General features: G+C 40.9%; 2 protein-coding genes across 7 annotated transcripts in view; one reads left to right on the top strand and one right to left on the bottom strand.

The window, feature by feature from the left end:
- The window catches only part of LOC124221896 (immunoglobulin superfamily DCC subclass member 4), a 311,934-nt gene that overhangs the window by 108,174 nt on the left and 178,506 nt on the right, over positions 1-25,254 (top strand). The gene's annotated exons all lie outside the window — the stretch shown is intronic.
- Positions 21,856-25,053, bottom strand: LOC124221892 (uncharacterized). 2 transcript variants are annotated; one of them, XM_046632307.2, is made up of 6 exons: positions 24,675-25,053; positions 23,651-23,904; positions 23,270-23,545; positions 22,899-23,032; positions 22,646-22,811; positions 21,856-22,539 (listed from the first exon to the last, which is right to left on the bottom strand). In XM_046632307.2, the coding sequence occupies exons 2-6, from the start codon at positions 23,894-23,896 to the stop codon at positions 22,138-22,140; spliced, it is 1,224 nt and encodes a 407-aa protein (XP_046488263.1). In that variant the 5' UTR covers positions 23,897-23,904; positions 24,675-25,053; the 3' UTR covers positions 21,856-22,137. The 2 variants fall into 2 exon arrangements, with proteins under 2 accessions (XP_046488263.1, XP_046488264.1); XM_046632308.2 differs by lacking the exon at positions 24,675-25,053 and having other exon boundaries at positions 23,651-23,920.

The following is a 25,254-nucleotide window of genomic DNA, read 5'->3' as shown; positions in this document are numbered from 1 at the left end:
CGTGTATATTAACGAAGCAGGCAATCCCCGCTGGCGGTGTACATACCCCCCTTTTCCCACCCTCCGTGCTCCCAAAAAAAAAAAACCGAGAACCAGAAGAACGAGAGAACGGTTTAAAGCAGGACCAATACATCCAACGACACATAATTTGAAATATTTCGGAATAAAACGAGCCTCCGTTACGAACGGAGGGTAAACACTCTCTGAGCTTTCTCAAGCGGCCAGAACTGTCTTGCGCGATTCTTGCGAAATTATTGCGGGCTCTGCGGGAAACGGCGAGGCCTGAGCGTTCGGGGTGGGGCTCGGGAAGCAGCCCCGGGACACGGGAGAGTGACGGGCTGGCAGGCCACCTCGGGAAGACGTGACCACCCTAACGAGATAATGGCACCCGTCGCATGCCCCTTGATATACGTCACTTGACGCATTCTGCGCCCTGATGAGAACATGCGGCTCAACGTCGGGATTAAAGCTGCTTATGAGCGAAGTGAAAGGGGATACCGTAGCCTAGCCTCCGATGTCACGGGATGATTCCAATTAAATATCGCCCAGCGGTAGTCTGAGGATATAACTGATCGTGTGGGGGCTCTCGTGAGTTACTTCGAAGCCAGGGAAAGTCAGGGAATTTGATTAAACGTCTGCAAATTCATTGAGGATTATAGTTTCGAATTGTGTTGTTTTTTTTCTGCTCTTCCTCGCTTTCACCAATGACGAGACGTAGATTTTTACCGGAGTAAGAGATTTCACACGCGTCACGATTTGCTCAGAACATGTTGTACTTCACATTTAAATTTAATTTGAATCTCGGTCAAATCACATCGTTGTACAAAATTTACGAAGCGACCGTTTTTAGCTACGTACACGCAATGTACGTTAATGCTTTTTGAATGCATGTAGAATATGAATAAAGTACGCGTAGCATATCAAAGAATGGAACCAAAAACACGTTTGAAAGTTCAATCCTGCCACAAGCTTTATCAATCAACGAGAAACTGAAGCACTGTTATTGAAGCCTTCGTTATGAACTGCGGAACAAGTCGACTTTTTTCAATCCCTTCATTGCTATCGCAATTTACATTTATAAGTTACATCGATGTAAACAAAAGTTTCGATCTACTTTCGAGGACGAAACCCCAGTTCTACTTAAAATAATACGAGTCTTATTATTCGTTTCGATCCACGTTCGTCTTCGTGTATAAATTTGGTTACTCGTCGCAATGAGTCGGGCCCAATTTCAATCTCTATTTCCGTAAAATGAGACCCAATCGGACAGTTACACCGCCAAGCACATTAAAACTATCCGCGTTGTTGGAAAATCAGGTGTGAGTGATTTGTGCATCAACGAAAAAAGAACCGCTGCTAAACATGGGCGAGATGCCTTCGATCGGAACTTCTCTGCGTGATGACCATCGCTCCCTTCGATCGTCAGCAGCGCGGGAGTTGTACTATGAAATGGAAATGCTCGATCGGTTTCTACAGAAACAATTTCCGGCTAAAAATGAGTCGAATTAACCGAGCCGAAGCCAGAACCCGGAACCGGAACCCGGAACCAATTCCTACACCCAGTATTACGTGGTAACGCTTCGAGGCTATTGACGCCTGAATCTGCGGTGGGGTTAAAATTGAGTAGAATGATTTATCGAGGCACGCGGAGGGATGAAGCTGTTCAGGTTTGTCCGATCGAAGAGCTGCACGTATACCGAGGGAATAAGGTAGTTAATGACCGAACCGCGCTCGCGGAAGACTTAGTTTGAGGTGTCCAAGCGTTGCGGAATGCGAAAGGGCGCGAGAGGGAGGAAGAGAAGGGAATATCTGCGGCCCGGGTGGCTCGCCACGGAAGCTGGGATGACGTCGAGAAGACGTTTTAACGACTGCGTCGACACTGGGTCGTCTGCCGTCCGTAACGTCGGCAGCCGTCAAACTTCTCTCCTTCCCCTCCCTTCTTCGGCTCTCTGCACCTTTGCCCTTTAACCGTTGACGGAGAGGATAGTGCGGAGTCACGACAGTTGATTTGAAAGCCTTCTATGGGTAATTAATTGCTGCTCACGCGCAAGCGGCCGTACGCTGTAGGGAGAGTCTCGGTTATTGGTACTTAACGATGAAACGGAAGCGCTAACTTGGCCTCTCCCTTCACCTCGAAAGTTACATTGGCTAAAGAAGCCACTTGAATCTTACTTGCAGAGAAGATAGAAAAAAACAATGTTGGACGCGCTTCCTCGATATTAATTTTCTTTACTCGCACATACCACGTACGATATGTACGCGAACTTGTACAATATTCATCCACGTGTAGAGTGAATTATGGACTTCTACTCTCCTGTAACATGTAACGTCGACGAACCTTTTCAGCTTTTAATCACTATCCAGAAGCATCTTCATCGTTTAATCTTCTCATACAGTCTGATCCTAGCTCGTTGACGTATAGCCGAGGTGAGAGGTTCACGGCGAACGGAGGCGTCGCGTCGCGAGAAGAACGGAAGAATTTTTTTTCTCTCCTCCTTAGCCGGAAGTCAACGGATTCGGGGTTCAAGGGTCCGGACAGTCAGGTTGGGGTGCCGTTCGAGCAATTCCAACCATTTCATCCACGCTCAAACGGTCCGAGACTTCGCGTTAGGCCAGTATCAACCGGGTTTAACTTACACTAATCTTTCTAAGCGGTGAACTCCCGGCGTACGACGCGACTCGAGGTTCAAGCCTCGGGAGCCGGAGCTTCGCTTCGCCGTGTAGCGACCTCTGACCTCGATAATGTACAACCGCCGCCCCTTTTCGTCCTCCGGTTTTATACACGCACTACGGCAGACTCATCTAGTCGCTTCGCGGATGAGACGGGGATTCGAGGGATACTGTAAAAACTAAGATTACAATGCAATGCAATCAGGTTCCGTAGGAGGGAACCGTTGCTCGGTTCTTCTTTTGGATTAAAACACCGCTACAAGGTACACGTACCCATGTAGGCAGAATTCTCTGTAAAACTATTTTGTCCCCGATTATTTGGCTTGCAAAATAGTTTGCTTGTCTACGTACATACATATTATACATGCATATATACCACCACAGCCAGAATGTTCCCAAGCTCTCTACGATTAGCCTTTTTAATTAAGTTTCATCGCTCTCATCTCGCCCGAGTTGTACAAGTTACAGAATAGCTTATTTATATATATTGTCTATCTTTCGTTTGTGGATGTGTTGCAATTGAAGTGAATCGAGTAGTGTGGGGCTTTTCAATGAACTCTAGTACAAACTGGTAATACAATTAAACACAGGTAGTGTTGCAGAAAATTCAATCGTAATATTGACACACAGGTCAACAAAAAAGGTTTCTTATTTTTTATTTGCCCTGATTTTTTCCATTAATTTTGGTGTGTGAGAACGTAGAATTTTCGAATAAAATCATGATTATATTAGATTCGCTCAAGTTTTTATGTTATTGTAGTATTCTCAGAGGCCATCCATAAATTATGTTACACGAATTTTAGAACTTTTAAACCCCTCCCCCCGTCCTTGTCGCAGGTTGTCACATTTTTAGAATCCCCTCCCCCCCCTGACGTGACGTCACAAATTTTTCAAACTTATGCATGTATTTAAAAATAATCAAAAGAAAACAGTTATTTTCATTTTTTTCTTATTTTTATTAAATAATCTTTATATATAAATTTCGTGTTTTAGTATTTTAAATTTTAACATGTGACGTCACAAAGCTTTTGACCTACCTATCCCTTGTCACACTATGTCATATTACGATGATACCCTCCTCCCCCCCCATTAACGTGTGACGTAATTTATGGATGGCCCCTTAGGAGGGGGATAGTTTCTAATATAATCATGATTTTATTCGTCAATTCTTCATTCTCAAACACCAAAATTGACGGGAAAAATCGGGACAGCAGAAAACTTCTTTTTTTTTTTTTTTTTGATAAACTGTACATAATGAAAAAAAAAATCGAATTTTTCGTCTCAATAATGCTTTTTTTAGTGATGTATGAAAATTTCGATAAAATAAACAACTGTGGTTATCGAAAACAGGATCAGATTAGCAAAAATGTACGTGTATCGAATGAACAAACCTAGAGGTGTTATGAACAAAGGTCATCCATGGTAAATGATTGACATCGCGATATCGATCCGCATGAATTATTCAATGAATCAGGAGAAAGAGATCCGATTCCGGTGAGCGAGTAACCGATTCTGGTATAACCGCGCTCGGGATTGGTCAAGTGCCCTACTTGTTATGCTACAGGAGGTGAAGATGACAATCCTGACGAAAACGTCGTCGGCTTAACGAGGTGCAAAGATCGCCCTTGGCTGATAAAGAAAACCCGGCAGAGGTTGTTACCGTGAGTCCTCATTCCTCCGCGTCTTCTATTTGCATCTTGTCGATTCACTGGCCTACACATATATATTGTTACACACATATATATATATGGATATATATATATATATATATATATATTTAAACACACACACACATATATATATATATATACATATAATACATGTACACGTGGTGCGAAGCTTTTGCATCGTTACCTTTCGCTAGGCTGACAGCAAGTGACGAGGGTTTCGTCGCGAAATTTAAAACGAATTTGCGAACGGTTTTGCGACGCCCATCGACGACTCACTCGGAAAAGTATTATTGCTTTTGCTACGTTACGCGGGACCGAATTCTCCCATCATTTTTCACTGCTCTTCAACGGCCTATCTGTCTCAGTATTTTTTTTTTTTCTTCTTCTGATTTTTCTTTCAGCGTAATCCGTTTCTTACTGTTTTTGGTTGGCATCAACGGCAACATTGTCGAATTCAGTGCAAGTCCTTGGCGTTCCAAGTTTTACGCATAGAATCGAAAGTCTCTTTTCCGTATTCATTCTTCAATACTCACATTATGCTCCATCTTTGCTTTACTTTCTCCAATAATTGCCTCCGAGCCCCGGTACTCGACGGACGATTTTATTTTCTACTTTTCCGAAAAATTTTAATGTTCGTTTCAACCTCGAATCTTCAAAGGTTTCTATGTATATATATACCTGGGTACTGATATTTGTTGAATATGAAAGGTAAAAAGAGTGGTCTTCCACCTCCTGAAAGCAAGGGAGATTGTAAAAAGTGTTTCAATTGCTCGCGGTTTCCCATTATCTTGAAGATGAAAAAGCTACGTCCTTGTGGTACGTGAAACAAGGCCAATTTCCAGCGACGGTGGACGTTTAAAAGATGCCACTCATCTGTTCGGGTTCAATGGTTCTTTGGAATATTTTTACAAGGGTCACCTCGATACCCTATAACTTTGTTAGCTAACTCGGTACGGCTTCTGTCGTCAATATTTACGGTTAAAAAAGAATCAGGAAAAATGACTGTACTATCGAAGGATCGCGTGTATAGCTTGATATAAAAGTCCGCGTTTATTCGATTGTCAAACCGTAATTTTTGAAGATTCGGTGATTTTATCGTACCTAATAAACCCGCAGTCTTCGCCCTGCCGAGAATGAATATTTATCACGCGTATCTTTTTCCATGGGGAAAGAAGAGCATTCGAGTAAGCAAGGAGAGCGTGAAACCATTGGAGCAAACATGATTTATTCCAACCAATAACACAAATGACTGTTTATTTTCACATTAAAGATATTGCCGGTGCAGGGTATCTCTCGTTTCGACGCCGGGCTCTTCTTCCGGCGATCTCTCTACTTTTTCTCCGAATCCCTTCCTATATTTTTCCGTTTAACCAATTCCCGTGAAATCACCCTTTGCGAGCGCGTTGCGCGTCGACAGCAGCGGCGCTTATACGTTGCCGGCCGATATTACCCTAGCGAATGGCAATTGGTCCCGGTACTTTTTCACCCTCGTCTCTCGTTCGCCCCCATTCACTTTCTCCGCTATCCCCGTTCGACCCCAGCTAGCTAGCCTCGACCTGCTCTCGCCACTCTCTAACCCGACATAGCTCCGGGATTTGGTCCATCTATCGGCTTCTCTATACCTATATAACTACATGTCTACTCTACACAGGGTATAGTTTATTTATTATTCATTGGGGTTGCATCGGGCGAGAATAAGCGACGCATTGTTTATGCATCAGCCACCCTCGATCGCTTTTGCTTTATCTTCTCTCTTTCTACTCTTTCCTTACCCCCGTTTCGCCCCCCTGTCTCCTCGATGAGCGACTCTCTTGTCACACTCTGACACCCTGCACCCTCCGATCGTATAACCTTTCCAATGTGTATAACGGCGAACACACGCCCGTCTATTCACGTGTACGCAGTAGGTGGATTTCATTCGTGTAAACGACTCGACTACAGAAATCTCTCCCGCGAGTATTTTAGCCGCCTATACTTTATATTTCCATCCCTCTAACCGCCCCCAACTCTAGCCTCACCCTCGTTTTCGGTGTACGGTTCTCTCTCAAATACGTTTTAAACTCTTAATTGCTTCGTTGCTGACGTGGCCTGCGGTGAAACTGTGCTGTTTCGCCAATTTAAAGAGAGATGAAACAATACCGCGAGCATAAAATACCACGCGGAATTGGTTTAATTTTAAAATTTCTTATCGTCTTACGTCTGTGGGATGATCGCGAAACTAATCTGTTGGTACTACGTGTCGAAAAAATGTACTGCTTCTACCCTTTACGCTTACGATGTGATTATAAACGAGAAACCCGTGAACGGTAATGTAAATATTCGTTCCTTACGAGTTGGCCGTTGGGCAAATTACGTATTTCTGTTGAAGTTGCCGGAGCAAACGGAACTCGATCGAAGCCCAAATGATCATCAAATCTCAGCGGTAATAATTTCTACCGGTTGAATTTCACCTTGCACATCGTTGAGTTTGGCGGGAGTACTAAAGAAGAAAAAAATCTGTTACGTTTTAGCGGGTGATCTTCTCCGAGGATTTCATCATCTCCCTAAATAAAAGAACTCGATAAAAATGTGGGTGATAAGCTCGTTACGGATCTTACCGCGAAAATGGACGCCCCATTGATCACTTCTTTCCTAACTAAACATCCACCGAGCAAGCAGCAGTGTTTGCTGGGATAATCGAGTAGCGTGAGAAGCTTCGCTTAATTTTTTACGTCATCGCTAACGACTGCTGCTATTAACAACGTCGTTTCGCGTTGAGCTCACGTATATTTTAGACGTATCAAGTTCAACTTCTCCCTTTTTCGCCTCCGCTTCCGCTGGTTCGACTCAATTAGTCCGCCTCTAATTGTTTGGCGCGAGGTAAAATACCCGTTCGGGAATTCGGGATATTGGCAATCCTCTTTGCGCTGTAAAATTGGCAAACGAGGAATGATCCAGCTTTGATAGAAACGCAAACTTTCCAACCGGTGTGCGTATATACGTTAAGTAGGTTATACGAAATGTAAGCGTATACTTGCATAGCCGTGTATTATGCGGACTTTGCTTATATAATGCAAAGTTTTTGCGCTTGTGCAGTAAATATCCAGGTGAATGTGTACAACGTGAATGGAGGAAGTTCCTGGTTGAGCTTGGGGGAATAACCGCACAATGCAGGGTGGCTTGATAACACGAGTGTGTGATTAAGGCGGCAACCGTAAGATTTACACGAGCGTGGAAACGGGAATAATTCACAACCGTTGCACGGAACGTTTGCGCAACGTTTGCAGTTGTCTCAGTTTGGTCAGCGTAAACAAGCACAGGGTTTAACCATAAACCAAATAGCAAACCAGGCAAGAACTTGATCTCGAGGAAAGCGGGCTGGATACGTATGTGTAAGACGTACGAAGGTAAAACAACGCGCAGCCTGGATCTTAGGTATTCGGCTCGGTACCCCGTCTTATGTAATATAAACACCTTTGCATTGTTGTTTCCTCGGAGAAATCTGACGGAGTGATATCACCTCTTCCCTTGCGATATTATAATCCAGCCTTAGGGAATCTGCGTGTCCCTTAAAAACGATCCTCGTCATACCCACGTCGATATCTTATATATCCGTTATAGCAAGGTTACGTAATCCGCGGCATTTCCATACGGCTTTAAAGTTCTTGGTTCAATTCGCACGAGGCTCGTTTGTTTTTAAAGCAGCTTTCGTTTTGCCCGAAAAGCTCCTGAGGGTGATAAATTTCAGGTATGATCTCGCGGTTTAACATTGATCAGGCGGAATCCCGCCCTACAGCCACGCGCCATTCGCTTTACAAACTCGACGCCGAATCCCGTTCTCATGCTGATGGCTGAATTAGCCCTTCGTTCTTCACGCCCTCTCCATGTCACATGGTCATTAAACGTTTTCAACGAAGAGTAATAGCGGGGGAAAATAATTACCCTCGCGTTACTTATACGCTTGTTGTTCGTTCCCGTTAAGCCACGGTAGCTTCGCTATGTTACGCACAAACAGACCGATTCGGATCCAGGCCCTTACCTTTCTTACACTCAGAAATTCCATCCATGTTCCTGTACTTTGCTGTAATCTGTTCCACTATAATTTATGATACGAAGAGTTTCCGTAAGTAATAAATACTTATGAACCGTGGTTTAAAATTCTACGATTTAAACCAGTGAATATTTTCAATTAAAATCGATAGAACAGGCGCGATATTTTTTGAGACACAAATGTTGCAGCAGTTGGAGAATAAACAGTCTACACGTCTCAAAGCGAATTAGATACGGTTTTCACAAAGTCTATGAAATTTTCATACAGTTCAGAATTCATTTTTAAATTGCACAGACATCTATAAAAATTCTTACAACCGTCTGGAAGTCCACAATTTTTTTAATACGATCAAAAATTCTTCGCCAAACTATAATAGAAAAATTGCCACTAGGTTAACCTAATCGTTAGACCGACGCTCAATAGGGCAAGCTTTATCTCCTGTTAGCATGCAGAGTTTCGAGCAATTGCCGATATTTTCGACCCTTGGGCTAAAAAAATTTCAAGCTAATTTCAGGCCTCATAAAATCTCCAGGGTTCTTTAGATACCCTGTTATTTATTGGGTGAACAAATTTACGACGAACGGTTTATAGTTTTGGTCAACCGTGGCAATGCGTGCGTGGCGGTTGTTTAGGTGATTTGAAATATCTCGTTGGACGTTGAGCGTAGGACGGGAAATAAGGCTAATTCTGCACTGTGATTGTTCTACGAGATTATATACACTATAGAATAAAAGTTGCAGAGTCGCGTGCGCCTTTGTACGGGTATATAGACATAAATTTTGTGTTATACACGGCGAGCAAAGATATTAAACCACTGATGTAGATGAGAATACATCAAAATACGTATACATCTGTGTTTTTGCCTATGTCAAACATGTAATTTTCTACCCAAACCTTCTGTCGTGTTCCTCCTAGTGCCTATGCTATATTTTCAGATCTCGTGACGACGAAATATATCGTCGCATGCTGGGTTTCATTCCCGCTTTAGACGGAGAGAGAATCAGGCAAAAATTGGTCATGTGGAATGTTGGAATTTTTTTTCTAATACCAGTCAGACCATTTAAACTTTCGTAACAAACAAAATTGTTTCACCTGAATCTGCAGTCGAATGTAATTAAACGCTATTATTTTGGCCACTGATTATTGACACTAAACAATTTTGCCATTGGCGATTTAAAAAAATGGCATGCTACATGTCGTCTCTTGAATTTTTATAAAAGAAGAAAAGAGTTAAACATGTATCGTGCGGATCTTGAAGATTGCGATGATTACACAAATCCCTTGCAGTTTTATAGAAAAGTTGAGATAGAGTTGAGCAAAGTTTATAGTGCTTCACCCTTGAGAGTTAAAAATTTCTATTGTTCCAAGTGTAGTGCAACTGAGATGTTTGTAGTTTGAAGTGGGTTAATCTCTCTTTGAACAAAAATGAGCAAATAAAAAAATGGCAAAGAGAAACCTTACAAAAATATTCATTCAACGGCAACTTCCCATCTCCGGTTAGCTTTTTCGGCTTGGTTAATAATCTATGTATAAATATATACATATGTACTATATGTATACACATACATATCTGTAGGACTGATCGTGGGTGGCACGTGTTGCAATAAATAACGAGACGATCTCATCAATCTCTTTTCAGCGAAATGCTTTGTTTGTTTGCCCCTACAGAGTTTATCACGGGAATAATTATTGCCTTCGTTTCAACTTCATCATTAGATTCTCCACTCTGATATTGAACAAAGGTGAAACGATTTATTTGACAACTTTGAACGCCCCGTTATTCACGCATATTGCTTTTCCAAGGCAGAAATGGAAGGAGAAAAAAAATCAACGCGTCTTGTCTTGTGTAAAAATGTTTATTGCTCTTCAGTGGAGACCTTTTGTCTGAAGATGAAGTCGTCGCACCGAACGTCTGGAAACCTTAGCTCACTTTTGCGAATTGCGTTTCCGAAACTTTATCAATATCTTGTGGAGTTTTTACAGTATGTAGAGATTTAATATAAGCCTATGTACGCACTTTCGGAAGAAGCAAATAATCGTATTGGGAGTTGAGAGGCAATAGCAGATTGTATTTTGCGGAAAATAATTGGGTATTTCGCTATTAGGGTAAAACCAATGTAGTAACGAATATACGGAAGATATTGTACACCTATACAGGCGTTATATATAATACCTGATGACGTCTATAAGACAAAAATATTGAAGCAACATGCCGGAAGGGCGTAGGCTGTGAGAAATAAAAAATTATTGCATGCTTTCCTGGCCGCGCGAAATTGCTTAAATTTCGGTAAACGAGAAGAGTGAACTGCTCCAAGGTTTTGTTACTTTTTTTGCTTTCTCTAGCGGTACGGAAATATATCCGATTTGCAGGTGTCAGAGAATTCCCTGAAAATTAGATACTCACTGCCAGGAACTTCGTAAAGTTTTAATACATCTCTCGAAGGATCGAAAATGTAAGAAAGTTTCGCATTGAAGAATCCAAGTTACAGTTGGCAGAGTTCGAGAATAGGAAATTGATGGGATTACTAAAAAGCTTCATGCCAAGGTTATCGCAAGAAAGGCTTGGTGAGATTATTTTTTCATTAAAATCTCTAGTTACACATTTCTGCTTACAATTCTTGAAAGGGGATAATTGGGTGAAATTTAATTGGGCCATTTTCCAGGTAAATCTAAAAAGTAGTTTCAGAACAAATCATGTATTAGAGAAAGTAATTGAAATAACAGGGGCGACAGGATGAGATCGATTGACCTTGAATCCTTGAAATGTCCTCCGAAACTTCCGGGCATTTGAAAGTTTATACTCGCTAAAGGGCAGGCGGGGATAGGTAGGTATAGGTGGGTACCTTTTATACCCACTTTGCCGATTGACGGTCCTCCGCTTCTAACTTCAAGTCTTTAACGCGAGAGAGGAAGGGCACGTAACAAGTTCTAATCGAGAACTGCCGTTAGTTATCCCGGTAGCAAAGTGGCGGCAAGGAGGAATCGAGCGACGTTTAATCACCCCTAATTTCACGGAAACGCAGGAGTATTATGCGCGTAAAAAAAGAACGCGAAAGTTGCGGGGACTCGCATTAGGTGGCGATTTGCCAGGCTCGAAACGCCACCGTAGTTGCGCAGCTGCGACGCGACGCGATAATTCCACAAACCTTATCCTGATCTGTAATTTCCAGCACGTGATTTAACCCAATAAATACACTGTGGAGACATTAGACACTCGTCTGATGCACTATGAATATATATTCGGTCGCGTAAGGGCATGCAGCGTGGGTGTTTTATGGGGGAGGCAGATTAATGGTGGCTTGTTTTGGTATCGGAGATAGTAATCGCTGTGATTAATTTGACTCATTTGTCGCGATCCATCCCATCATCCCCCCCGCCCAACAGGCATAGTCAATCCGAGTTGATTGAAGGCCCGGAACGTCTGGAATTAACTTCCAATGAATTCAACTTCCAACGATTGTTTTTAGCCGAAAAGTTTCACCACCTCGAACTAAAATCGATACGTGCAGTATACACTGTAATCAACTTGGGAGTATCTCCTTACTCAGGATCGAATGATGGACTGAATGATATTTACTGACGTTTCATTTTCGCCCAAGTCACGAATTCGTATCACTGAAAACAGATTTGCACGGAAAAAATAATTGGCTGGACCGGTAAATTTTAATGTTAGGCAATATGGTCACAGCAAGAAAATTTGGTTAGCTACGTTGAAACTCCACTTGGCTATACTCGGAAAACCTTTGATGTTTTAGTTTTTGAAAGTTTTTGCGTCGACAGCTAAACTCTTTCTGTGACTATATTAACACAAAAATTTGCTGGTTCAGTGAAAATTTTTACCCATGTGGAATAAGGAAAATATCCGTATAATAATAGGTATAGGCAAAATATGAATGGCCGTATCAGCGTCATCCACCCCTTGTGTGGTTACGGAGTTTGGTATACACGAAATCTCCCTGCAGGTTTGACTAATGGCGCTGATGTATTAGCATATTTGTCTGCGAAATTGGCTATCACTTTTGCTATCGCTAATATATATCGACTGTCTTGAGCTTCTATTGATTCCTTGGTGAATCGAAGGATCGCGAACTGCGGAAGTTATGATTGATACGAAGGAGCAGGATCGTCGTGAATGCTTTTGACCCCGATAAATACGTTCGTACCGTTGAAGGATCAGACGAGTCTGACGAACAGTGAACAATTTAATTACGCGGTCTACAATCATACACCGAATGGTGCAGGTTTACGAGTAATGCGGAATGGCGAAAGCCGGAGTTTTTACTCGTGCGATAAAGCCGGGAGATAACTGAGACCGCGGTGATAAGAAAAGCTAATCCTGTCGAGAGTACCGCGTTCATTACTTTTGGTTTACTCAATTGAGCTGCGGGCAAAATGCCGGGACGGGACGGGATAGCGGGATGAGAAAAAAATAAAGAAGAATTTGAACCTTGTAACTTTCCGGCGCTACACGTTGGTGTTTTGAATTTCAAACGTTGCCGAGTCATCTCTGAGGGATTTGCTACCCTTCTAAAGGTCGAACTTTCTCCTCGAGACTAAGCGTTCACAGACGAAACTGGTACCGACGAAATAAGGGTGCCCCATGACTCAGGAGGAATAAAACGAGGACTGAAAGCTGACCTGGACAGAAGAAGAAAAACATTGGGACAAAAAAGACCGCCGTCAAAGCTTCTGCAGGTCCTCAAGTACCCGCGAATTGCCGTATTCAGAGTTTCGAGTTGAATAAATTTAAGGGTCTGATCAAATTTTCCTTTTACTTCACTTCTTGAAAACTTGACGTCGCGTTCTTCGCTCTTTGATGACTATCGAGAAGTTATTAGACGTTATAGACTCGCGTCTAACAGTATCGGTTGGATCGATCTTTCATATTCGAAACGGTTCAAGCGCCCGAATTTTATACACTGATCCGAGTATTTCTTTGAATTGCCGATAATAAATCATCTTAAATAACTACGATGATTATTCAGTCGCACAGTGGTGTGGTGAAGTTGACATTCTTACGAGATTGTGGTTTTTTAACATTTTTTCTGCCCGTCATGACGAGAATAATAATAACCACTTGTCAAGGACCCAGTAAAGTTGCAAGTATCCGTGAAAGACATAAAACAGAGAAGCCGTTTGAAGAAAGAATTCATCAACGCGGTGTCCTTTTAAAACAGTAGCGAAGTACCGAGTAACTAATTATCTCGACCGAATAGAAGTAGACGGCCGTCGTTCGTGATCTTAAGCCAATGCGGTGGAATGAGTCGATAAGCCGCGTGCAATAAATAACGAAAAACAACGGTGAAAAAAAAAAAAAAAACTCTCTAGATCAGTTCGAGGAACACAGTCATGATAGATTATATAGTCGATGCGATAGTGTATCGGTGACAAGACGTATGGACTATTCGGGATGGAATAAAAAAAATGAGAAAATAAAAACAAAGAACAGCCAGAAGAAGAAAAAAGGTGAACGGAACTCGCGGCGAAGAGTACCCTGAGGAGAACGGCACGATGTCAGAGACTAAGGGTGTCGTTTCCACTTCCTTGGGCAATCCCAAAGGGGCAAGTGACGCGATATTTGGTCAGGAATGATGTAAGGGTCTCTTATACCTATAGGCGCCGTGATGATAAAAGAAAATATCCACCGTATATTTTCACCTGTTTCTTGAGGGTTGCGAAACTTGTCTCGGAAACTTGGCAAGATTCCGAGTCGCAACTATGGGAGGGTACGTGTGGACAACTATTGCATCTAACGTATTTCCTCTCTCAGACCTTCGCGTCATCCGGAGGTGTCAGTCTCAAGGGGAGACAAGGGTATCCTCGTCTAATATTTTACTTTTCTCATTTTCAGTCGGACAATTTTTGCGAAGATTGAGCTATGTAATTATTTCCATTACAATCACGTAACGAAATCTTCGAAGGACGTTGTTTTTATTTGAAATTTCGTGGCAGATGATGAGAACAGTGATAAGTGTGGAGATAATAATTACGTGATATTCTGTAGCCTTGACGTCACGCAACAAGTAAAAGTTTCACCAATTTTAATCGGCCTTGCGTTGCTTTGTGTAAGTCGGAACATGCTGTTGATTATTAGCATACCTAACACCGTTGACAGACAAATTTAAAGTAATTACGGATCTAAAATATGTTGTTGGATTAATCTGAGGGACAATTGCATGCACTTAAAACCGCCGGCTTACGATCTCGTAGATAACAGGATGAGAAAAATATTACCAGCTCTTACATTTGGTAGAAATTTTTTGAAAAAGCGATTGAAGCAGAGAAATCAAATAGTCAGTAATTGGTATTGAGTATACATTGACGATATAGAATCTGTAAATTATGAAAGAGAAGTTTCAATACAAAGCTCCTTCATTAATTACTGTCCTTTTCTTTTGTACGGTTACACCTGCTCTGAGTTTTCTGCTGATAGCGGTACGTATTTCCGGCATATTAATCTTATCCATTACTCCATTAAATCTCATTAGACGAGCATACCCACCTACTGAAAAATTTAACGGCTACTCTGGGTGCATGTGTTTAATTGCTAATTTGCGTAATGCACGTGTTTCTACCTAAATTTATACCTACCGTGGATAAAACTTTAATCTTGCTAAGATAACCGTAAAACTGGGATCTTCAAAAGTAGAACAAAAGTTCGAATATCGGTACCGCTATGAATGTTGACTAATGGAATAACCAATGATTCAAATTATCACTCATAATCTTCCTTGTCCGTGAATCAGCGTGCAACTATTATATATTTTCCACGATACTTCAAAGACACGTGATCGAGACATTTTTACCCGATGTACTGTAACGGTTATGAAAGCATTAGGTGTTCTCATTAATCGAAAGCATCGGAAAAAGCAATTAATCGACGTCCCGATAAAAACGACGATGGAATGTTTAATCATAGTTATAGCCTTTCAATTAAATACCGCCGTCGTCCGACTCAGGCCATTCAGTGCCCTAGAACAGCGTTAGTACCTGCCGCGGAAAGGCGGACGTATATCCCACGATGTATAGCCGTTGCCTGCTTGTGAAATCGACGTTTCAAGTATTTCCTAATTGCTTCAAGATTCCAGCGAAAAGTTCCGGGAATACAAACACGCTCTTCAAGGTCGATTCAATACCGGATAATCAGGGCCATTTTCAAAATCGAAGTCTGCAGGTGAAGTCGCGGTTTCGTTAAAGAACCACCGAAGTATCTACCTTGCATTATTCCCGAAAAATTGGGTTCCGTACAAGGCTGAAAATAGGGGTTCCGAAGATAAGGAGCTGCACGTATGAATCGTACCTCGCGTCCTCGAGGGCGCTTTCGGGATTGGCTGTATTTTATTCTAGGCGTTGTAAAAATAAATAGATAAATTTCAATTTTCGGTAAATCATTGCAACCGCGCTCTTATTTTTCGTATGATTCTCGACGCAGCTGGCGTAGTTTTGAGATCCTGTAAACGAGGAACCGCTGAGGTCTCCGTCCGCCTTTCAAAAGCTCGAAAGCACCAGGGGTCTCCTATAATGGCAGGAAAGTCGACTTCGCCTGGTGTCAATACAATGGACTCGTGGACAACGACGCCGTCAAGTTCAACGGGCTCGTTCACCCGTTATACGATCGTCTTCGACGCCAAGCGCAAACTTCTATTCACCCTTGACTAACCCTTCTATCGCCGTCAGATGCAGCGGGATCTTCTGCCGTAGGATAGACACTCTCGCTTGATCCGTTAATCAGCTCTCCCCTCGACCCGATAGTTGTCTCTTATCTGTTCTAATCGCTGCCACCGAGCTCCACGCCTATAGAACCGTGCGTCTCCTATTCCACGATGTTTTCCTAAGAACACTGTCAATTTTCACATAGTAGCAATTTTCTCCTATCCAGGGATACGATCAACGTATTTCAAAATGCAAATTAACGTACCGATTCTTTTGTGACCGGCAGTGAAATTGACTAGGTGAGCGTGATTATTTTACTGTCGGCATACAGTCTTTACTTGCAATTTATTTGTGGCGCAATTAATTCCTATCATTCGGCGATATCATACTGACTTTTTAGTCCTAACCTTTCACTAAACTACCGGACTACTAGGATAGATTGTAGTTGAATGATTCGATTTAAATTCTGTCCGAGTGAGAGAATCTAACTTTCCGGAAGACTGCGGGAGTACTAGACGATGGAAAGTATCAGATTGATGTATATAGGAAAAGAGAGGTAGAGGAGAGAGAGAGAGAGGGAGAGAGAGAGAGAGAGAGAGGGAAAAAGAGGGTGAGAGAATTTACGTAGAATAACCACCGTTCCCGTTGCAGTGTGGTGCCCGTTTCTGCATCGTATTTCGCCTAAACTCGACCATACATTCGTTTTACTGATGCAATTAACTAGAACGATAAATTCAGCGCTCGTTCGATCCAATTATATTACCTGTATTGAAAGTGGAATTGTGAAATGACCATTTTTCACCGACGCAGTTCGCGTGGTACCTGGATATTCAAATTACTCAACGCATAAATTGTCAACAAAATTCACTTCACACCCTCTATAGGACTAGAAAAATACCTTTTCACTTGAATTGCAATATTCGTTCTATTTTTTATCTCACACGAAACGTTAATTACGGAAATGTTATTTTTATACGCGTGTATTTCAAGGGCTTTGCACATCTTTGTTTATTCTCACTCAACATCACGAAGTGGAGGAATTTTTCCCTTAAAGATATAAATTTATAAACATTTCATTGGATCGCAACGAGGGCTAGTCTAAATTATTGCCATTAAGGCCCGGGTCGTTGAGATCCTCGATTCAATCGTCCTAGGAGAGGATTATCGGTAACATGTGCGGGGTAACGACGTTTTCTAAGGAATGCGCGTTCTCTCATTTAGAATTCCACCCAGAAATGTTGGAAGTCATTTACCCGGCTGCCGGTTCGACAGACTAATGGTATAATGATATTAACTACCGTTTGTTAAACGGTACGGTAAATATTGACATCCACTTTTATTCGTTGATGAAATTTTATGTAATTTCATGCTGCATTGTTACTCAAATTGCATTCAATCTAGCGAAAAGTTTGCCAACTTTCAACTAACACCGTTCAAGGAACGTTTCGATTATCTAATCAAGCCAATTTATTCCACTTACCAATACCTGCAAACTGAACGGAAGTTGGCACCATTCAATAGGATCTAGAGTCCCGACCGTCGAAACTTCGCTAAACTATAATAATGCGATACAAATTCAACTGGCACACCGACGAGTCTATTTTCAATTAGCATTTTGCATGTAGTGGTGTGGGAATAAAATAAAAATATGAGTATAATCTTCTCTTTTTTGTGACCTACTATTGTTGCTGTACATTCCAACTGCTTTTTTTCAATAATTTGAGGGCTAAATTTTAAAACTCTTTCCGCATTACCGTGCACAATGATTGATTTGAGCCTATGTCAAAGGTCTATGGCTATTTTTGTCTATGATTGAAAAAGAACCACTGATAATTAATCGATTTCATGAACAGGCACGGCATTAGTTCTTTTAAAACGTGTTTCCGTGATGGCAAAAGGTTTCTACATTTCAGCGCCATAGTTGTAGGAAATTCAAATCATTGATCATTTGTTCTCACTGATAATAACTATCATCCTCTTCGCAATTTGGATGTTTCACATATAAGAATATAAAATCTCACAAAGAATTTTCATGAAATCGTGCGAAATTTCTTGTTATTTGAAATCGCATTCCAAAGTCAAGTAGTGCCTTGCCTTCGGTCATCAGAAATTCTTCAAGGACAAAAGTATTCAGGATGATGATGACGGGACCTTTTATATTTGAGTAAAATACTTCTGCACTTAGCACCGATCCGTCAAAGAGTAGCTGATTCATTTTTACTGAAGTAGCCAACGTCATCGGCGTCTCTATTTCGAATATTTCCTCGGTGTCTATGACTGTGTTCGTTAATGTATTGGAAACACTCCGAAAAGTGTTACTGTATATTAGTAAACAAAAGTCACTCACCGTGATTGTTGCGTGAGAGAGAAAAGGAGATGGACTGGAGAGAGCGTGACAGAGAAATTGGGTATTTTTGATTAAAACTAACACTTGATCATGAAATTTATTTCCATGTAACGTCGATTCAAGATATAAGATAATATGTTCTCGGCCGTAATCTCAGAAGGTTGGTCAAAGTTGCTGTGAGACTTGTTTGAAAAATATTCATGATCAAAAACTAGAAGATTATGGCTTCAATATTTCCTGAACAGTGTCATTCAAGTGCTTGGCTTTTATAATTAAACGTAAAGCAGCCTCATTGGACTGAAGTTCACACCTCCGCTGATGTTCAGGTGTATGATTCTAATTATTTTAGGTTGACTCGAATTAACGCGGAAGGCTGCCCACCAGATGGTGTAATTACTAACAGCGTTAATTACTTTCTAGACGTTGATATGCAATTTGCCGGTATCAGAGTCTTGATGAGAACAATTTAGTTGTTTGGGTAACTTTGTATCCAAAAGTACGAGGAAACGAAAATTCGAAGTATTTCATTCTATTATTATTAATAATAAGAATCTATAACGATTATATGACAAACTTCTGAACGAAAGTATTATTATCTGTGCCTTTACAAGAATTGAAATATCCCGTACGTGTATTGAAGTAATCTTTTGATATTCTTCCTCGATTATGAGGCAATCAGTTTTTAACATTCAAGTATAAGCTCAAGCGATTTGGCTTATCAAAACTTCATGATATAACTGCACCTATATATATATATATATATGTCTGTAATCTTGAAGAGAAATTTTAAGTCAGCTTAACACTTTTGCTCTTCAACTTTTGCCTCTGCTCGTCAGGGGCTTTATCTGACTTTGTTGACTCAAGGGATGGAATTTTTCTCCTATTATCTCATGCTAATTGAATGAAAACAGGACCTTAAAATTATCATTCGTTTCGTCTTTCATATTTTTTTTTATCACTTTTTCGGGTTTTAGGTCAACTAACATTTTTTATTTTCGTGGCATTTATATGACGAAAGGTTGTAATGATCGAAACATTATTATGCGCGATTATTTCTGTCGTGCGATTTTCGCATTTGTTTGCGAGCCGTAAAACCTTTCGAGATACGAATTTCAAAACATCGAATGATCAGCGTACCGAAGGTGGGATTTTCGATGAATCACCCTGTAGAATAATTGTTTTCCCGAACGCTCTCTTATCCGAAAAAGTATATCAGAACAGTCGGCATTTAGAATGACCAAAGCACAGAATGTGGAGATGTAGAAAAATGAGAGTTACGAAATTAAACATTCAGAGAGGCTGATAATTACAACAGCAGCAAAACCGAAAAAATTAGTTGTCGACAATCAAAGTTTCGAAAGAGTAGAATTACGATGTGCAAAATGTAGATGTGCGTTTGTCATAGGTAAGTAGACTTATGCTAGATGGCACTAGACACCGGCCATCGGATACGTGCGGCGTTGCAGAGAATGTATGGGTCTGACGTTATCCAAGCTTTCGGTATTTGGGCCATTCTGTCTTTAGTGGGTCCCGGGATTTCGATCTTTCAAGTCTTTGGTTAGTCGTTATTGATAAATTCGGATTCGTAGATTTTCGACAAAGGCACGAGTCTGACATTTGAAAAGTCGATTTTTTCAATGTTCGGTATTTTCGCAATTCAATATTTTGCACTTCCGTAATATTGGCGATCAAATTTATTTATACATTTCTGCATTCTTAATTTTTATTTTTCTACAAGTCGTCTTTTTGTATTTTTGATCTTTCTACGTTTTTAACTGTACGTGCGTTTTTGACCTTTTGGTCTTTCACATTTTTCTACCCCACCTCTAAAAGTTTCCCAGAAAACCTCGCGTTTAATATTTTAGCAACAAAGCTCGGTAATTCTGCTTACTTCTTTTTGATTTATTCTTTTGAGAAAATTGTGACACTACCTGGTAAGATAAACTCTTACATTCACCGTGGTATTTGCGTGTATGTACGCGGGCTCAGAAAATATGACTTTTTACAACAATTAGCTAGTGAGATATTTTTCAATGAATGCAGCAAGTACTTGTCTATTATCGGCTAGTGTATATTATTCGTGCACTCCTTTCATTTCCTCGACTTCTCCTGCCAAGGTCCGGCTCAACAGCTTACGCAGTTTGCATTCAGAACGGAACTTGATCCCAGTTCAATGAGCGAAGCTCTTGGACAAGTCGCAAGCCCGGCCTTAGTTCACAGTCGCGTATTGTAAGATAAGATTGTACGCATGAGTTCAATGTACGAAGATAAGGTGTACTGAAATTTCCTTATACACCTGTATAAGATCAAGTATCTACGCAATAAATCGCTTCTGACACAATTCAGTGAACGTTACACCGCGTAGCCAGTGCAATACGACGAATGGTGCCAATGTGTCTGCATTTGTTCTCGATAAATCAATCTGGAGTCAGTTAGATACGTTGACTTATAGCGACAGACTGCGCGCTACGTAAAAGGTATTGAAAGAGAGACGCGTCGTCGACGTCTTTCCGCTCTTTGTCTACGAATTATACCTGTATCAATTTATTTTGCTCAAAATAGTGCTGCATAATCTACAGGTGGTGCAAATAATCGTACAACAAAATTAAATTACCAGCAAACGGTTAGAGCACCGCTGCAGTTGGTACGCCCGCTGTTTCATTTCAGCTGTACGAACGAATTATGTATTTATATCTGATCTCTTTTCCGCGCTAAGTAAAATAACAACAGAAATATTAGAAGCATAATTTTATCTTTGACTAAATAAATCGTAAGTGCGTTCATGTAAGCTAAGAGTAAGAGTAATTAAGTTGTAATGCTTTTCATTCTGTAGATGACAACTGACCGTGGTAACGGTTTGCATACCATGCGGAGCTACGAAACGGGAGGACTTTAGTTGTTCTTGTAGATTGACGCGTCTACTGATACACAGTTTCTTAGAATTTCAAGACAAACATAATTTTAAATATCTTTTCAATGGTCCTACTGTAATTCCGTCTAATAACAGAGCGTAATGGAAGCATGTACCGGGTTATAAGTCACTGTAGCCTTCGTGTCACTCAATCAACGATAATTTTCACGTGTGGCGTTGTTCTTGACTGTGACTTGCAAAGGTCTGTTTCTATGCTGTACCTACATATGTATATAGTTATATACGTAAGCTGGTATGCATGCGGTGCGTGTTTGTGTGGGTGTGTGTGCGAGAGAGTGTTACATCAATAAATAAATCGCTTCGAGCAGGCAGAAGCCTGAGTGAAAGAACACGCGAATTCTGTAGTAAACACGTCCCGACAAATATTTGTTTACTGGTGATGTATGTTGACCGAGATCTTTATCAGTTTACATCGATAGTCGCTGAAACCTGCAGTCCTAACCTGTTTCAACTGCGTCATATGCTCCGAAAGCTTCGCTTATCACGTACTCCACTTGAACGGCCGTAAATGACCAATGTCGATGAATTGTACACTCAATGAAAGCACAATGTCAATGTTGAAACCACCAGATACAAAGTATATTTTTTCAAAACAATGTTCTACAGTCGAAGCACAAAATTACTTTTCCCCATTCTACTGTAATCGAAATTTAAATACTTCTCTATGTTAAAATACTGCCGAAAATTGGTGAATAATGGAAAGATAATCATCGAGTGAAATAAATGCATGACGATTTGGTTACAGATAATCACTATTACTGTTATATAGTTCAACATTCCATATATTGTATCGGTGAAAAACTAGCAACGGATTCACGGTAATAATTATGCACGGCTACACATCCAGTAATCCCATGCTGTCGAACAATGGTAGAACTCTCGTCATGACCTTCCGGTATATCTTGCTCTCGAATCCCGGATTCTCGTGCGTCCCATCCGGCTTTATTATTTCGTCTAAGCCCTTCTGTACTTCAACTTCAACTAGGACGAGCGGCAGTATAACAAAGGACGCAATCACTTCGTAGAAAGCTCGTTTTCGTAGCGCCTCTTGTAGCTTGTCGAAGCCTGGTGCTTCCGTGCTACACTTTAGATCAGCCATGGTGGCGGTCAGCGAAGCGTAATACTCTCGCAAGAGTAAATCGCGGTGGTGAATTCTGACATCGTCGGAGGGACTCGTGCCAAAAAAGTAGAGCAGATCTATAGCCGGTGAGCCGTGTTTGCTGAGTTGGAAGTCCACCTGCAATTCGGGATACGATGAAACAAACGCTCGTGTAATATTTGATGTTTCACGCAAGATACGAACACTGAAACGAAATTCAACGACAGCATCGATCTCTACTTACGAATATCGCGTCGACGGGCTTTTTTCGTTCGTCGTATCGGAACATCATATTGTTCACCCAAAAATCTCCATGATTAAGGACGTTGAAATCGTCCTGTTCAAATCGAATGCTTTCCGATCCTTTTTCGTAAAAAACCGACGATAATTTCACAAGTTTTTCCCGAATCCTACCAAATAAGGATAATTTTCGTTAAAAAAATTTAACTAATATTCATATGTAACGTAAGAAACAAATTTCGTTAGAGAGCGATTACCGTGGGTTCAATTCTGGCCATTTCACCACTTGTTTACCGAGAGCTTCCGCACATCCATTGACGAATGCAACTAACGACGCTGGCTGACTTTCGTGGCACAATCCTCTCTCGTATCTTATCAGTGCTTGTGGATCCTTAAATTCGATCCATGATATTACACATAACAAATCAATCTCATCGTGGAAAAAACTTAAGTCATCGTGTTTGCCGGCATTTTATTTCTTACCTATACAGAATTCTGTCATACTGTAAAGTTATCGGGGCAATGTTATTGGTGGGTCGAAATGGTCAGGGCAGTCGACTAGATTGGACTTGAGTTCTAGGAATTTATCGAAAAATTAACAACTACAAGACCATTGGTATAGACGCACCTTATCTCGCAGAGCTATCGAACTAGCGTGAAAAACGGCAAGCTTCCGGATTGCGACCAAGCAATGCTCCAGATCAAGACCCGCATGCCGATCAGCTATCCGTAACCCTTTTAGCTTCAAGTCCTCCATTATCAGGTGAATCGGTACTTCAATCTGAGAATAAATATACCGTGGAGCTAACGATATCGTGCCGACTCCGACGTGAGTATTCTCCATCCGAGGCAAAGTATTCGACAGCATCGAGATTTCCGTATCGTACAATTTACCGCTCCTCACCTGTTCAAAACTTTACATTAATGATAGAACGAAAAATTAACACTCTCTCTCTCTTTCTCTCTACAAGTATGCTTTGAATGTGAAACTCTAGTCTCATTTGTTTACCAAATCCTCGCGAAAGTCACCACGAGGGGCCACTTTCACAATCAGGGATGTTGTCTCTGCGATTTTCTCATGTTTTTTGCTTCGTAAAAAATCGACATTCACGCGAAGAAGATCTCCCAGGTAATTGTCCCCTTTCGACGTACCGGGTTTCACATTTATGTCAGATACTTCGATTGAGTCATCTTGTTCAGTTTTTCGCAGTACCTTTTGTATGAAAGTCGGGTTCAACCAGTTTAGAATTTCCATTTTCGTCACTGGAAAATTTCCACGATGAATTCTTCTCCGGCTAACAGCTATTAAAATGCTAGACAAGTGACTCTGACGTGAACGGAATTTAAAAATGAGAATGACGTTATAGTGTTTATCAATGCAAACCAGTTACGTTGCATAGTCAAGCTAAATTCAGCCAGACGGAAATTCTTTTAGAGCGTATCTGTGTCAGGCAAACTGGTCGATAATAAGTCTACATGACATTTTATCTGCACATTCTGTTGTAGTTCATTATTTTGGAACGGTCTCCACATTTGAATCAAAGATTAATTTTTTGTTCACATATCGTTAACAATAACTCATTTATTTCGCGTATGTATTACGAGAAAGCGAGCATACAGACAGACAAATATAATTGCTTACAATATTCAAACTGAGGTATTGCAGTGCAATGAACTATTAAATTATAAATTCAAGTTTATTAATCTTGACTCGCGAAACATCAATGCTACAGTATAAAAATTACACCTCCGACAATAATTGTCTCTCGTTACAATGCCTGCAACGTTAGCAGAATAATTTCAAATTTTTGCTGCCAAGTTCTTGTTTATACTTCGAAATTTTTTTCAGAATTTTACATGAACTAACAACCGAGTGGAGCGCTTATTGCGTCCTGATGTCAATGTACGGTCTGTCAAATTAAATTTTTGCCAACTATTCACTAGATGATCATTGATTGGAAGAAGTTACATGGATGTTGCGAAGAATGAAATTCGAATTAAAAAATAGAATTCGTTTTAATGTAAGCTCTTACCTCTGATTGGTAATTAATAATTTGTGTTCTCGAAATACAAATAATACACGTAATCCTTGGCACAAAATGATAATCACTAACGGGAATCCATGCAAAACACGAAAGCTACGATGCAGTATCGCGGTGCGTCCGGTTCTTCCTTTTGCAATGAAACGGGTTCTCGCCTTCTCTTAGTTCTTATATAGTGCTACCGTAGGTAGAGTAGATTTCATTCGGCCGACACAGGATCGGAGCGATATGTGGCGTACGCATCCTGCCAGTCGGTTGAAAATTCAAGTCTTTCGCGAATGCGGCCAACGTTCAAGGCTAAGCCATGCGTGTGCGGTGGGAGCAGGTCATGGAGCGGAGAATCAATTATCAGATACAGTTTCAATCCACGTAAATTGTCTAGCAATTTCATACGAATCTTGAAGGATTTTTTTTCACTTGTTTTTTCGGACTCCCCGAAACAGCCCGCCACTACGTCACAGCACCTTGTAATTATCGTACGCACAAAGATTATTAGGCAGAATGTTTATTTATTCGTTTGACACTGACTAGGGTCACGGTTGGGAAAGAAGGTAAAACAAAGTGACCTTAT

This window comes from Neodiprion pinetum, chromosome 6 (genome assembly GCF_021155775.2).
Source record: "Neodiprion pinetum isolate iyNeoPine1 chromosome 6, iyNeoPine1.2, whole genome shotgun sequence".
Taxonomy (NCBI): domain Eukaryota; kingdom Metazoa; phylum Arthropoda; class Insecta; order Hymenoptera; family Diprionidae; genus Neodiprion; species Neodiprion pinetum.
This window is presented reverse-complemented; position numbering and strand designations above follow the sequence as displayed.